General features: G+C 53.7%; 1 protein-coding gene across 3 annotated transcripts in view; it reads left to right on the top strand.

The window, feature by feature from the left end:
- The window catches only part of VWA5B1 (von Willebrand factor A domain containing 5B1), a 108,968-nt gene that overhangs the window by 36,866 nt on the left and 55,459 nt on the right, over positions 1-16,643 (top strand). For all 3 annotated transcript variants that reach the window (XM_073656213.1, XM_073656212.1, XM_073656214.1), the window contains exons 4-8: positions 6,903-7,122; positions 8,162-8,292; positions 8,828-8,959; positions 13,367-13,491; positions 14,740-14,916. In XM_073656213.1, the coding sequence (XP_073512314.1) occupies positions 6,903-7,122; positions 8,162-8,292; positions 8,828-8,959; positions 13,367-13,491; positions 14,740-14,916 (785 nt within the window). The remainder of the gene's footprint in view (positions 1-6,902; positions 7,123-8,161; positions 8,293-8,827; positions 8,960-13,366; positions 13,492-14,739; positions 14,917-16,643) is intronic.

Here is a 16,643-nt window from a genome sequence, read left to right as displayed (position 1 = left end):
TGTGATACTGTCTGCTGAGCCGTGTATCTAATCCTCTCCTGTGTGATACCGTCTGCTGAGCCATGTATCTAATCCTCTCCTGTGTGATACCGTCTGCTGAGCCGTGTATCTAACCCTATCCTGTGTGATACTGTCTGCTGAGCTGTATATCTAATCCTCTCCTGTGTGATACTGTCTGCTGAGCCGTGTATCTAATCCTCTCCTGTGTGATACTGACTGCTGAGCTGTGTATCTAATCCTCTCCTGTGTGATACTGACTGCTGAGCCGTGTATCTAATCCTCTCCTGTGTGATACTGACTGCTGAGCCGTGTATCTAATCCTCTCCTGTGTGATACTGACTGCTGAGCTGTGTATCTAATCCTCTCCTGTGTGATACTGACTGCTGAGCTGTGTATCTAATCCTCTCCTGTGTGATAATCTCTGCTGACCGTGTATCTAATCCTCTCCTGTGTGATACTGTCTGCTGAGCCGTGTATCTAATCCTCTCCTGTGTGATACTGACTGCTGAGCTGTGTATCTAATCCTATCCTGTGTGATACTGACTGCTGAGCCGTGTATCTAACCCTCTCCTGTGTGATACTGTCTGCTGAGCTGTGTATCTAATCCCATCCTGTGTGATACTGTCTGCTGAGCTGTGTATCTAATCATATCCTGTGTTATACTGTCTGCTGAGCTGTGTATCTAATCCTCTCCTGTGTGATACTGTCTGCTGAGCAGTGTATCTAATCCTCTCCTGTGTGATACTGTCTGCTGAGCCGTGTATCTAATCCTCTCCTGTGTGATACTGCCCGGGGAGCCGTGTATCTAATCCTCTCCTGTGTGATACTGTCTGCTGAGCCGTGTATCTAATCCTCTCCTGTGTGATACTGCCCGGGGAGCCATGTATCTAATCCTCTCCTGTGCGATACTGTCTGCTGAGCCGTGTATCTAATCCTATCCTGTGCGATACCGTCTGCTGAGCTGTGTATCTAATCCTCTCCTGTGTGATACTGTCTGCTGAGCCGTGTATCTAATCCTCTCCTGTGTGATACTGCCCGGGGAGCCGTGTATCTAATCCTATCCTGTGTGATACTGTCTGCTGAGCCGTGTATCTAATCCTATCCTGTGTGATACTGTCTGCTGAGCTGTGTATCTAATCCTATCCTGTGTGATACTGTCTGCTGAGCCGTATATCTAATCCTCTCCTGTGTGATACTGTCTGCTGAGCCATGTATCTAATCCTATCCTGTGTGATACTGCCTGCTGAGCTGTGTATCTAATCCTATCCTGTGTGATACTGCCTGCTGAGCTGTGTATCTAATCCTCTCCTGTGTGATACTGTCTGCTGAGCCGTGTATCTAATCCTCTCCTGTGTGATACTGTCTGCTGAGCTGTGTATCTAATCCTATCCTGTGTGATACTGTCTGCTGAGCCGTGTATCTAATCCTCTCCTGTGTGATACTGTCTGCTGAGCCCTGTATCTAATCCTATCCTGTGTGATACTGTCTGCTGAGCTGTGTATCTAATCCTATCCTGTGTGATACTGACTGCTGAGCTGTGTATCTAATCCTATCCTGTGTGATACAGTCTGCTGAGCCGTGTATCTAATCCTCTCCTGTGTGATACTGACTGCTGAGCTGTGTATCTAATCCTCTCCTGTGTGATACAGTCTGCTGAGCCGTGTATCTAATCCTCTCCTGTGTGATACTGTCTGCTGAGCCGTGTATCTAATCCTCTCCTGTGTGATACTGTCTGCTGAGCCGTGTATCTAATCCTCTCCTGTGTGATACTGTCTGCTGAGCCGTGTATCTAATCCTATCCTGTGTGATACTGTCTGCTGAGCCGTGTATCTAATCCTATCCTGTGTGATACTGACTGCTGAGCTGTGTATCTAATCCTATCCTGTGTGATACTGTCTGCTGAGCTGTGTATCTAATCCTATCCTGTGTGATACTGACTGCTGAGCTGTGTATCTAATCCTCTCCTGTGTGATACTGACTGCTGAGCCGTGTATCTAATCCTATCCTGTGTGATACTGACTGCTGAGCCGTGTATCTAATCCTCTCCTGTGTGATACTGTCTGCTGAGCCGTGTATCTAATCCTCTCCTGTGTGATACTGACTGCTGAGCTGTGTATCTAATCCTCTCCTGTGTGATAATCTCTGCTGACCGTGTATCTAATCCCATCCTGTGTGATACTGTCTGCTGAGCTGTGTATCTAATCCTCTCCTGTGTGATAATCTCTGCTGACCGTGTATCTAATCCCATCCTGTGTGATACTGTCTGCTGAGCTGTGTATCTAATCCTCTCCTGTGTGATAATCTCTGCTGAGCCGTGTATCTAATCCTCTCCTGTGTGATACTGTCTGCTGAGCTGTGTATCTAACCCTCTCCTGTCTGATACTGTCTGCTGAGCCGTGTATCTAATCCTCTCCTGTGTGATACTGTCTGCTGAGCCGTGTATCTAATCCTCTCCTGTGTGATACTGTCTGCTGAGCCGTGTATCTAATCCTCTCCTGTGTGATACTGTCTGCTGAGCCGTGTATCTAATCCTCTCCTGTGTGATACTGTCTGCTGAGCCGTGTATCTAATCCTCTCCTGTGTGATACTGTCTGCTGAGCCGTGTATCTAATCCTCTCCTGTGTGATACTGTCTGCTGAGCCGTGTATCTAACCCTCTCCTGTGTGATACTGTCTGCTGAGCCGTGTATCTAACCCTTTCCTGTGTGATTCTGTCTGCTGAGCCGTGTATCTAATCCTATGCCGTGTGATACTGTCTGCTGAGCCGTGTATCTAATCCTGTCCTGTGTGATACTGTCTGCTGAGCCGTGTATCTAATCCTCTCCTGTGTGATACTGTCTGCTGAGCCGTGTATCTAATCCTATCCTGTGTGATACTGTCTGCTGAGCCGTGTATCTAATCCTGTCCTGTGTGATACTGTCTGCTGAGCCGTGTATCTAATCCTGTCCTGTGTGATACTGTCTGCTGAGCCGTGTATCTAATCCTCTCCTGTGTGATACTGTCTGCTGAGCCGTGTATCTAATCCCATCCTGTGTGATACTGTCTGCTGAGCCGTGTATCTAATCCCATCCTGTGTGATACCATCTGCTGAGCCGTGTATCTAATCCTTTCCTCTGTGATACTGTCTGCTGAGCCGTGTATCTAATCCTCTCCTGTGTGATACTGTCTGCTGAGCCGTGTATCTAATCCCATCCTGTGTGATACCATCTGCTGAGCCGTGTATCTAATCCTTTCCTCTGTGATACTGTCTGCTGAGCCGTGTATCTAACCCTTTCCTGTGTGATTCTGTCTGCTGAGCTGTGTATCTAATCCTCTCCTGTGTGATACTGTCTGCTGAGCCGTGTATCTAATCCTATCCTGTGTGATACTGTCTGCTGAGCCGTGTATCTAATACCATCCTGTGTGATACTGTCTGCTGAGCCGTGTATCTAATCCTCTCCTGTGTGATACTGTCTGCTGAGCCGTGTATCTAATACCATCCTGTGTGATACCGTCTGCTGAGCCGTGTATCTAATCCTTTCCTCTGTGATACTGTCTGCTGAGCCGTGTATCTAATCCTCTCCTGTGTGATACTGTCTGCTGATCCATGTATCTAATCCTCTCCTATGTGATACTATCTGCTGAGCCGTGTATCTAATCCCATCCTGTGTGGGATCACACAGGAGAGGATTAGATACACGGCTCAGGAGTTAGTATCACACAGGAGAGAATTAGATACACGGCTCAGCAGATGGTATCACACAGGATGGGATTAGATACACGGCTCAGCAGACAGTATCACACAGGATGGGATTAGATACACGGCTCAGCAGACAGTATCACACAGGATAGGATTAGATACACAGCTCAGCAGACAGTATCACACAGGATAGGATTAGATACACAGCTCAGCAGACAGTATCACACAGGAGAGGATTAGATACACGACTCAACAGACAGTATCACACAGGAGAGGATTAGATACACGACTCAACAGTCAGTATCACACAGGAGAGAATTAGATACACGGCTCAGCAGACAGTATCACACAGGAGAGGATTAGATACACAGCTCAGCAGACAGTATCACACAGGAGAGGATTAGATACACGGCTCAGCAGATGGTATCACACAGGATGGGATTAGATACACGGCTCAGCAGACAGTATCACACAGGAGAGGATTAGATACACGGTCAGCAGACAGTATCACACAGGATGGGATTAGATACACGGCTCAGCAGACAGTATCACACAGGAGAGGATTAGATACACGACTCAACAGACAGTATCACACAGGAGAGGATTAGATACACGACTCAACAGTCAGTATCACACAGGAGAGAATTAGATACACGGCTCAGCAGACAGTATCACACAGGAGAGGATTAGATACACAGCTCAGCAGACAGTATCACACAGGATAGGATTAGATACACGGCTCAGCAGACAGTATCACACAGGATAGGATTAGATACACAGCTCAGCAGACAGTATCACACAGGAGAGGATTAGATACACGGCTCAGCAGATGGTATCACACAGGATGGGATTAGATACACGGCTCAGCAGACAGTATCACACAGGAGAGGATTAGATACACGGTCAGCAGACAGTATCACACAGGAGAGGATTAGATACACGGCTCAACAGTCAGTATCACACAGGAGAGAATTAGATACACGGCTCAGCAGACAGTATCACACAGGAGAGGATTAGATACACGGCTCAGCAGACAGTATCACACAGGATAGGATTAGATACACGGTCAGCAGACAGTATCACACAGGAGAGGATTAGATACACGGCTCAGCAGATGGTATCACACAGGATGGGATTAGATACACGGCTCAGCAGACAGTATCACACAGGAGAGGATTAGATACACGGTCAGCAGACAGTATCACACAGGAGAGGATTAGATACACGGCTCAACAGTCAGTATCACACAGGAGAGAATTAGATACACGGCTCAGCAGATGGTATCACACAGGATGGGATTAGATACACGGCTCAGCAGACAGTATCACACAGGAGAGGATTAGATACACGGCTCAGCAGACAGTATCACACAGGATAGGATTAGATACACAGCTCAGCAGACAGTATCACACAGGAGAGGATTAGATACACGGCTCAGCAGATGGTATCACACAGGATGGGATTAGATACACGGCTCAGCAGACAGTATCACACAGAAGAGGATTAGATACACGGTCAGCAGACAGTATCACACAGGAGAGGATTAGATACACGGCTCAATAGTCAGTATCACACAGGAGAGAATTAGATACACGGCTCAGCAGATGGTATCACACAGGATGGGATTAGATACACGGCTCAGCAGACAGTATCACACAGGAGAGGATTAGATACACGGCTCAGCAGACAGTATCACACAGGATAGGATTAGATACACAGCTCAGCAGACAGTATCACACAGGAGAGGATTAGATACACGGCTCAGCAGATGGTATCACACAGGATGGGATTAGATACACGGCTCAGCAGACAGTATCACACAGGAGAGGATTAGATACACGGTCAGCAGACAGTATCACACAGGAGAGGATTAGATACACGGCTCAGCAGACAGTATCACACAGGAGAGGATTAGATACCCGGCTCAGCAGACAGTACCACACAGGATAGGATTAGATACCCGGCTCAGCAGACGGTATCACACGGGATAGGATTAGATACCCGGCTCATCAGACAGTACCACACAGGATAGGATTAGATACACGGCTCAGCAGACAGTATCACACAGGAGAGGATTAGATACACGGCTCAGCAGACAGTATCACACAGGATAGGATTAGATACATGGCTCAGCAGACAGTATCGCACAGGAGAGGATTAGATGCACGGCTCAGCAGTCAGTATCACACAGGAGAGGATTAGATACAGGGCTCAGCAGAAAGTATCACACAGGATAGAATTAGATACACGGCTCAGCAGTCAGTATCACACAGGATAGGATTAGATACACGGCTCAGCAGAAAGTATCACACAGGATAGAATTAGATACACGGCTCAGCAGTCAGTATCACACAGGATAGGATTAGATACACGGCTCAGCAGACAGTATCACACAGGATAGGATTAGATACATGGCTCAGCAGACAGTATCACACAGGATAGGATTAGATACACGGCTCAGCAGACAGTATCACACAGGATAGGATTAGATACACAGCTCAGCAGACGGTATCACACAGGAGTGGATTAGATACACTGTTCAGCAGACAGTATCACACAGGAGAGGATTAGATACACTGTTCAGCAGACAGTATCACACAGGAGAGGATTAGATACACGGCTCAGCAGACAGTATCACACAGGAGAGGATTAGATACACGGCTCAGCAGACAGTATCACACAGGAGAGGATTAGATACACGGCTCAGCAGACAGTATCACACAGGAGAGGATTAGATACACGGCTCAGCAGACGGTATCACACAGGAGAGGATTAGATACACGGCTCAGCAGACAGTATCACACAGGATAGGATTAGATACACGGCTCAGCAGACAGTATCACACAGGATAGGATTAGATACACGGCTCAGCAGACAGTATCACACAGGAGAGGATTAGATACACGGCTCAGCAGACAGTATCACACAGGATAGGATTAGATACACGGCTCAGCAGACAGTATCACACAGGATAGGTTTAGATACACGGCTCAGCAGAGAGTATCACACTGGATAGGATTAGATTGCACTCTCTGCAGTACCGCAGGTTGCTGATCCCTGGCTTAGATACGTACATTAGTACCTTTCTCTGAGCTGTAGGGGGAGCCGCAGTCGTTGCTTTCTGTGCTGTCAGTCTCGGATGCTGCGCCGCGCACTTCTGTAGTTGTCGGTCATCTTCTCCCCGTACTCTGAGGTCTCCGCCGTTCATTGTCCTTTCCTTGCAGGGCGGATTCTTCTGGATGAAGATTTAGAGAGAATCATCTTTGTGGCCAACCTCGGGGCAGTACCGGCCCAGGAGAGCGTGTCCGTGCTGATCAGCACCTCCTCTGAGCTCTCAACGCTGTCCAGCGGGGCCGTCCGCGTCCTCGTCCCTCCAGTCTGTGTCCCCCGAGTGTCGCACACCTCCTCGGACAGCACCTTCGCCGCTGTGACTCCCCTGAGACTGTAAGAACTGTAGGGGATATATATGTTAAGGAACTGCAGGGCTGTCTGGGAAGACGGAGCAGAAAGACTCGGAGGCGCGGGTAGAGGGAGAGACGGAGGCGCGGGTGGAGGGAGACGGAGGCACGGCCCGCAGGTAGAGGGAGAGACGGAGGCGCCGGTAGAGGGAGAGATGGGGCCCGCCAGTAGAGGGAGAGACGGAGGCGCGGGTAGAGGGAGAGACGGAGGCGCGGGTAGAGGGAGAGACGGAGGCGCGGGTAGAGGGAGACGGAGGCACGGCCCGCAGGTAGAGGAAGAAACCGAGGCGCTTTTAGAGGGAGAGACGGGGCCCGCCGGTAGAGGGAGAGACGGGGCCCGCCAGTAGAGGGAGAGACGGAGGCGCGGGTAGATGGAGAGACGGAGGCGCGGGTAGAGGGAGAGACGGAGGCGCGGGTAGAGGGAGAGACGGAGGCGCGGGTAGAGGGAGAGACGGAGGCGCGGGTAGAGGGAGAGACGGAGGCGCGGGTAGAGGGAGAGACGGAGGCGCGGGTAGAGGGAGACGGAGGCACGGCCCGCAGGTAGAGGAAGAAACCGAGGCGCTTTTAGAGGGAGAGACGGGGCCCACCGGTAGAGGGAGAGACGGGGCCCGCCGGTAGAGGGAGAGACGGGGCCCGCCAGTAGAGGGAGAGACGGGGCCCGCCAGTAGAGGGAGAGACGGAGGCACGGGTAGAGGGAGAGACTGAGGCACGGGTAGAGGGAGAGACGGAGGGACGGGTAGAGGGAGAGATGGAGGCACGGGTAGAGGGAGATAAGGAGGCTCGGATAGAGGGAGACGGAGGTGCGGCCCGCAGGTAGAGGGAGAGACGGAGGCGCCGGTAGAGGGAGAGACTGGGCCCGCGGGTAGAGGGAGAGACTGGGCCCGCGGGTAGAGGGAGAGACGGAGGCGCGGGTAGAGGGAGAGACGGAGGCGCGGGTAGAGGGAGAGACTGGGCCCGCTGGTAGAGGGGACATTTCGGATTTTGGCTCTTGGCCACTTACCGCCACTTGTGACGTGTTCTCCTAGGAGAGAGGCCGGATTGTGCAGCGGCACCAAGAAGCTCTGCCTGGCGACCTTACTGGAAACAGAGGCAGTGAACGCGGCAGAGTACGAGCTGACCTTCCACCTGGAGATCCGAGCCCCCTACCTGTTAGCGGGTACGTGCCCTCCACAAATCTCCCCGATCCTTCCCACTACATCTCAGGTAAAGTCGCTTTATGCAGCTTATCCTGGGAACTGAGCAACAAGTGGAGGCAGATGACCCGGCGCATAGCTGGGGGGCACAGACTCCTGAATTGGGGACCAGGGAAGGCGTCCTCAAGCCTCAGGTACTGATACCCTGCGCCGGAGGTCAACGTAGAGAGAAAGTCCCCACATCTGTAATAAGTAAATGAAGCAGCTTTCCAAATACTCCTGCTTTGTGTTTGCAGCTGCAGTCAGACCTACTCATCTCCATAGCAACAGACTACAAACAAACCCTGTGTAGTCTGATCCTGCAGTCCTCATCTCGCTAGATAAGACTACACTGGGTTTGTTTGTAGTCTGTAGCTATGGAGATACATAGTTCTGCATAAGAGCTGTATACCTCAAGTCGTAGCAGATTAATGAGAGTCAAAGGAGAAGGTAGCCTAAGCCACGAGTCAGACTTAATAGAGAGCAGGAGATTGCAGAGACCACTCATCCGTCTTTCAGGTGTGGAGAGTCCCACTCATGAGATCCGAGCGGACGCCGACCCCTCAGCTCCTTCTGCCAAGAGCATCATGATCACGTTGGCCAACAAGCACACGTATGACCGTCCTGTGGAGATCCTCATCCACCCCAGCGGTAAGGACCTTCTGCCTGCTAAACTCATTGACTAAGAAACCTAGAGGGTATGTGTGAGCAAGCGGGAATAGCGGGACCACCTCAATGTTGAGCAAGCGAGAATAACGGGACCTCCCCAGTGATGAGCAAGCGAGAATAACGGGACCTCCCTAGTGATGAGCAAGCGAGAATAACGGGACCTCCCTAGTGATGAGCAAGTGAGAATAACGGGACCACCCCAGTGATGAGGAAGCAGGAATAACGGGACCACCCCAATGATGAGGAAGCGGGAATAAAGGGACCTCCCCAGTGATGAGGAAGCGGGAATAACGGGACCACCCCAGTGATGAGCAAGCGGGAATAAAGGGATCTCCCCAGTGATGAGGAAGCGGGAATAAAGGGACCTCCCCAGTGATGAGCAAGCGAGAATAACGGGGCCTCCCCAGTAATGAGCAAACGAGAATAAAGGGACCTCCCCAGTGATGAGGAAGCGGGAATAATGGGACCACCCCAGTGATGAGCAAGCGGGAATAAAAGGACCTCCCCAGTGATGAGGAAGCGGGAATAAAAGGACCTCCCCAGTGATGAGGAAGCGGGAATAAAGGGACCTCCCCAGTGATGAGGATGCGGGAATAACGGGACCTCCCCAGTGATGAGCAAGCGAGAATAAAGGGACTTCCCCAGTGATGAGGAAGCGGGAATAAAGGGACCTCCCCAGTGATGAGGAAGCGGGAATAACGGGACCTCCCCAGTGATGAGGAAGCGGGAATAACGGGACCTCCCCAGTGATGAGGAAGCGGGAATAAAGGGACCTCCCCAGTGATGAGGAAGCGGGAATAACGGGACCTCCCCAGTGATGAGGAAGCGGGAATAAAGGGACCTCCCCAGTGATGAGGAAGCGGGAATAACGGGACCACCCCAGTGATGAGCAAGCGGGAATAAAGGGATCTCCCCAGTGATGAGGAAGCGGGAATAAAGGGACCTCCCCAGTGATGAGCAAGCGAGAATAACGGGGCCTCCCCAGTAATGAGCAAACGAGAATAAAGGGACCTCCCCAGTGATGAGGAAGCGGGAATAACGGGACCACCCCAGTGATGAGCAAGCGGGAATAAAAGGACCTCCCCAGTGATGAGGAAGCGGGAATAAAAGGACCTCCCCAGTGATGAGGAAGCAGGAATAACGGGACCTCCCCAGTGATGAGGAAGCGGGAATAACGGGACCTCCCCAGTGATGAGCAAGCGGGAATAAAGGGACCTCCCCAGTGATGAGGAAGCGGGAATAAAGGGCCCTCCCCAGTGATGAGGAAGCGGGAATAACGGGACCTTCCCAGTGATGAGGAAGTGGGAATAAAGGGCCCTCCCCAGCGATGAGGAATCGGGAATAACGGGACCTCCCTAGTGATGAGCAAGAGAGAATAATGGGACCACCCCAGTGATGAGCAAGCGGGAATAAAGGGACCTCCCCAGTGATGAGGAAGCGTGATTAAAGGGACCTCCCCAGTGATGAGGAAGCGGGAATAAAGGGACCTCCCCAGTGATGAGGAAGCGGGAATAAAGGGACCTCCCCAGTGATGAGCAAGCGAGAATAACGGGGCCTCCCCAGTGATGAGCAAACGAGAATAAAGGGACCTCCCCAGTGATGAGGAAGCGGGAATAACGGGACCATCCCAGTGATGAGCTAGCGGGAATAAAAGGACCTCCCCAGTGATGAGGAAGCGGGAATAAAGGGACCTCCCCAGTGATGAGGATGCGGGAATAACGGGACCTCCCCAGTGATGAGCAAGCGAGAATAAAGGGACCTCCCCAGTGATGAGGAAGCGGGAATAAAGGGACCTCCCCAGTGATGAGGAAGCGGGAATAACGGGACCTCCCCAGTGATGAGGAAGCGGGAATAACGGGACCTCCCCAGTGATGAGGAAGCGGGAATAAAGGGACCTCCCCAGTGATGAGGAAGCGGGAATAACGGGACCTCCCCAGTGATGAGCAAGCGGGAATAAAGGGCCCCCCCCCAGTGATGAGGAATCGGGAATAACGGGACCTCCCCAGTGATTAGGAAGCGGGAATATAGGGACCTCCCCAGTGATTAGGAAGCGGGAATATAGGGACCTCCCCAGTGATTAGGAAGCGGGAATATAGGGACCTCCCCAGTGATGAGCAAGCGGGAATAAAGGGACCTCCCCTGTGATGAGCAAGCGGGAATAACGGGACCTTCCCAGTGATGAGCAAGCGGGAATAACGGGACCTTCCCAGTGATGAGGAAGTGGGAATAAAGGGCCCTCCCCAGTGATGAGGAAGTGGGAATAAAGGGCCCTCCCCAGTGATGAGGAATCGGGAATAACGGGACCTTCCCAGTGATGAGGAATCGGGAATAAAGGGCCCTCCCCAGTGATGAGGAATCGGGAATAACGGGACCTTCCCAGTGATGAGGAAGCGGGAATAAAGGGGCCTCCCCAGTGATGAGGAAGCGGGAATAACGGGGCCTCCCCTGTGATGAGGAAGCGGGAATAACGGGACCTCCCCAGTGATGAGGAAGCGGGAATAACGGGACCTCCCTAGTGATGAGCAAGAGAGAATAATGGGACCACCCCAGTGATGAGGAAGCCGGAATAACGGGACCACCCCAGTGATGAGCAAGTGGGAATAAAGGGACCTCCCCAGTGATGAGGAAGCGGGAATAAAGGGACCTCCCCAGTGATGAGGAAGCGGGAATAAAGGGACCTCCCCAGTGATGAGGAAGCGGGAATAAAGGGACCTCCCCAGTGATGAGGAAGCGGGAATAAAGGGATCTCCCCAGTGATGAGGAAGCGGGAATAAAGGGACCTCCCCAGTGATGAGGAAGCGGGAATAAAGGGACCTCCCCAGTGATGAGGAAGCGGGAATAAAGGGACCTCCCCAGTGATGAGCAAGCGAGAATAAAGGGACCTCCCCAGTGATGAGCAAGCGAGAATAAAGGGACCTCCCCAGTGATGAGGAAGCGGGAATAAAGGGACCTCCCCAGTGATGAGGAAGCGGGAATAAAGGGACCTCCCCAGTGATGAGGAAGCGGGAATAACGGGACCTCCCCAGTGATGAGGAAGCGGGAATAAAGGGACCTCCCCAGTGATGAGGAAGCGGGAATAAAGGGACCTCCCCAGTGATGAGGAAGCGGGAATAAAGGGACCTCCCCAGTGATGAGGAAGCGGGAATAAAGGGACCTCCCCAGTGATGAGGAAGCGGGAATAAAGGGACCTCCCCAGTGATGAGGAAGCGGGAATAAAGGGACCTCCCCAGTGATGAGGAAGCGGGAATAACGGGACCTCCCCAGCGATGAGCAAGCGGGAATAACGGGACCTCCCCAGCGATGAGCAAGCGGGAATAACGGGACCTCCCCAGTGATGAGGAAGCGGGAATAACGGGACCTCCCCAGTGATGAGCAAGTGGGAATAAAGGGACCTCCCCAGTGATGAGCAAGCGAGAATAAAGGGACCTCCACAGTGATGAGGAAGCGGGAATAACGGGACCTCCCCAGTGATGAGCAAGCGGGAATAAAGGGACCTCCCCAGTGATGAGGAAGCGGGAATAACGGGACCTCCCCAGTGATGAGGAAGCGGGAATAAAGGGGCCTCCCCAGTGATGAGGAAGCGGGAATAACGGGACCACCCCAGTGATGAGGAAGCGGGAATAAAGGGACCTCCCCAGTGATGAGGAAGCGGGAATAAAGGGACCTCCCCAGTGATGAGGAAGCGGGAATAACGGGACCTCCCCAGTGATGAGCAAGCGGGAATAAAGGGACCTCCCCAGTGATGAGGAAGCGGGAATAACGGGACCACCCCAGTGATGAGCAAGCGGGAATAACGGGACCTCCCCAGTGATGAGGAAGCGGGAATAACGGGACCTCCCCAGTGATGAGCAAGTGGGAATAAAGGGACCTCCCCAGTGATGAGGAAGCGGGAATAAAGGGACCTCCCCAGTGATGAGGAAGCGGGAATAACGGGACCACCCCAGTGATGAGCAAGCGGGAATAAAGGGACCTCCCCAGTGATGAGGAAGCGGGAATAACGGGACCACCCCAGTGATGAGCAAGCGGGAATAACGGGACCTCCCCAGTGATGAGCAAGTGGGAATAAAGGGACCTCCCCAGTGATGAGCAAGCGAGAATAACGGGACCACCCCAGTGATGAGCAAGTGGGAATAAAGGGACCTCCCCAGTGATGAGGAAGTGTGAGGAGGATGGAGCAGATGGTTCATTAGATCTTCAGACTCAGTGATGACATTTAGATTTATGTTTGATTAATCAGATTTTCAGCCGCCAGATAGTTTCGTCTCCCATATTACGATCAGCAGGGAAGTTATAAGACGAGATCTCGTTACATTGCATCAGTGAATCTGTGGAGGGAGGACGAGTCTATACATTTATAGGGATTAAACCAAGCATCATCTTCCTCCTCAGAGCCCCATCTCCCGCACATCCTCATGGAGGACGGCGACATGACCCCGTACGAATATGAACAGTTCATAAGAGGAAAGAGCGATTTTATCCGAGGAACCAAGAAAGACCCCAGCCCTGAAAAAAAGGTGAGAGGAGGCCATGTGAGGTCCCAGACCCACCAAACGAGGTTGCAGACCTACGATACGAGGTCCCAAATCCACCGTATGAGGTCCTAGAGCCACCAATCAAGGTCCCAGACCACTATATAAGGTCCTTGATTCACCAAAGTCCTAGACCATCATACGATGTACCAGACCTAGTATATGAGGTCCTAGAGCCACCAATCAAGGTCCCAGACCACTATATAAGGTCCTTGATTCACCAAAGTCCTAGACCATCATACGATGTACCAGACCTAGTATATGAGGTCCTAGAGCCACCAATCAAGGTCCCAGACCACTATATAAGGTCCTTGATTCACCAAAGTCCTAGACCATCATACGATGTACCAGACCTAGTATATGAGGTCCTAGAGCCACCAATCAAGGTCCCAGACCACTATATAAGGTCCTTGATTCACCAAAGTCCTAGACCATCATACGATGTACCAGACCTAGTATATGAGGTCCTAGACCACCATATGAGGTTACAAACCCACCATATAAGGTCCCCGATTCACTAAACGAGGTCCCAGACCTACCGTACTAGGTCTCTGATCCGCTGTATGAGGTCCCAGACCCACCATCGGATGGTGGACGTCAGGACTGACTTTGCAAATACTTTGCCCAGTTGCATTATTTTCTTCTGCTCCTGTCACATCTAAAGCTGCATTTAAACCTCCCTTGGAGCCAGTGGTTTTGGTGCACCGTAAGTGTCGTCGGTGCAGCTCTGGATGTGACTGGAGTATTCTGCACAGTTCTCTAGACCTCTGCTTGCTGTCATTGAACAAATGCATTTTTTGTTAATATTTTAAGAGGCTGAAAACCAGATTTTGTTCGCGCAGCTGCAGGTTGTTACAATGTGTCAGTGTAGCAGTAGATTGTTGCTGTGTTTTTCTCTACACTTATCTTTCCAGCTGTTGCACAACTACAAATCCCAGCATGCCCTGACGGCCTCAGGCAGGAGATGTAGTATAGACACAGCTGTGAAACCACAAGTCAGGGAACATCCATCTGCACAGATACATTGTGACAAACCCTCAGCGGTGTGAACAGGTTTAGGGCACAAATCTTTCCATTCCCTGCCAGCGAGCAGAGGATGGTTGTAATGATCTGGGCGTTGATCAGAGTCCGTGATGATGAGAAGAGTCTGCAGCAGAGACTCAGTAATTAGTCGCCTCTCGGGGGGGTAATTACTTTTCTCGCCTCTCAACACATTTTCCTCCTTATTAATAGACGGAAATAATCCGCAAGCGGCTGATTAAGGACATTTGTCACAACCCGGTGGTGATGCTGAACTTCTGCCCGGACCTGCAGGCGACGCCGACCGACCTGAGCAAAACCCAAGGAGAATTCATCTTCCTGATCGACCGCAGCGGCAGCATGAGCGGCGTCAACGTCACCCGAGTGCGGGTAATGTGCGGCGTCAGGAGCGGCGTCAACGTCACCCGAGTGCGGGTAATGTGCGGCGTCAACGTCACCCGAGTGCGGTTAATGTGCGGCGTCAGGAGCGGCGTCAGCGTCACCCGAGTGCGGGTAATGTGCGGCGTCAGGAGCGGCGTCAATGTCACCCGAGTGCGGGTTATGTGGGGCGTCAGGAGCGGCGTCAACGTCACCCGAGTGCGGGTAATGTGGGGCGTCAGGAGCGGCGTCAACGTCCCCCGAGTGCGGGTAATGTGGGGCGTCAGGAGCGGCGTCAACGTCACCCGAGTGCGGGTAATATGGGGCGTCAGGAGCGGCGTCAACGTCACTCGAGTGCTGGTAATGTGGGGCGTCAGGAGCGGCGTGAACGACACCCGAGTGCGGGTAATGTGCAGCGTCAGGAGCGGCGTCAACGTCACCCGAGTGCGGGTAATGTGGGGCATCAGGAGCTGCGTGAACGGCACTCGAGTGCCGGTAATGTGGGGCATCAGGAGCGGCGTCAACGTCGTCCAAGTGTGGGTAATGTGGGGCATCAGGAGCGGCGTGAACGACACCCGAGTGCGGTAATGTGGGGCTTTAGCCGTGGAGCGCACCCCCGAAGTGGGAGTCATGACCAACCCGTGTACGAGAAGTTTTCAGCCCCGCCCCTGTTGACAACCAACCCCTATACCATGTGCGAGAGGTTGTCAACTCGCACCCCTCATCCTCCGTGCCGACCCCCAGCCCGCTCCCCTCATCCTCCGTGACGACCCCCAGCCCGCACCCCTCATCCCCCGCGCTGATCTCCAGCCCGCACCTCTCATCCTCCATGCCGACCCCCAGCCCGCACCCCTCATCCTCCATGCCGACCCCCAGCCCGCACCCCTCATCCTCCGCGGCGACCCCCAGCCCGCACTCCTCATCCTTCATGCCGACCCCCAGCCCGCACCCCTCATCCTCCGCGCCGACCCCCCAGCCCGCACCCCTCATCCTCCGCGCCGACCCCCCAGCCCGCACCCCTCATCCTCCGCGCCGACCCCCCAGCCCGCACCCCTCATCCTCCGCGCCGACCCCCCAGCCCGCACCCCTCATCCTCCGCGCCGACCCCCCAGCCCGCACCCCTCATCCTCCGCGCCAACCCCCCAGCCCGCACCCCTCATCCTCCGCGCCGACCCCCCAGCCCGCACCCCTCATCCTCCGCGCCGACCCCCCAGCCCGCACCCCTCATCCTCCGCGCCGACCCCCCAGCCCGCACCCCTCATCCTCCGCGCCGACCCCCCAGCCCGCACCCCTCATCCTCCGCGCCGACCCCCCAGCCCGCACCCCTCATCCTCCGCGCCGACACCCCAGCCCGCACCCCTCATCCTCCGCGCCGACCCCCCAGCCCGCACCCCTCATCCTCCGCGCCGACCCCCCAGCCCGCACCCCTCATCCTCCGCGCCGACCCCCCAGCCCGCACCCCTCATCCTCCGCGCCGACCCCCCAGCCCGCACCCCTCATCCTCCGCGCCGACCCCCCAGCCCGCACCCCTCATCCTCCGCGCCGACCCCCCAGCCCGCACCCCTCATCCTCTGCGCCGACCCCCAGCCCGCACTCCTCATCCTCCACGCCGACCCCCAGCCCGCACCCCTCATCCTCCGTGACGACTCCAGCCTGCACCCCTCATCCTTCTCCGCCGACCCCCAGCCCGCACCCCTCATCCTCCACGCCGACCCCCACCCCGCACCCCTCATCCTCCG

This window comes from Phyllobates terribilis, unplaced genomic scaffold, assembly GCF_046119375.1.
Source record: "Phyllobates terribilis strain yellow unplaced genomic scaffold, ASM4611937v1 Scaffold_12__6_contigs__length_324123572, whole genome shotgun sequence".
Taxonomy (NCBI): Eukaryota; Metazoa; Chordata; class Amphibia; order Anura; family Dendrobatidae; genus Phyllobates; species Phyllobates terribilis.
Note: the sequence above shows the minus strand (reverse complement) of the source record. Positions and strands in the feature narration are given on the sequence as shown.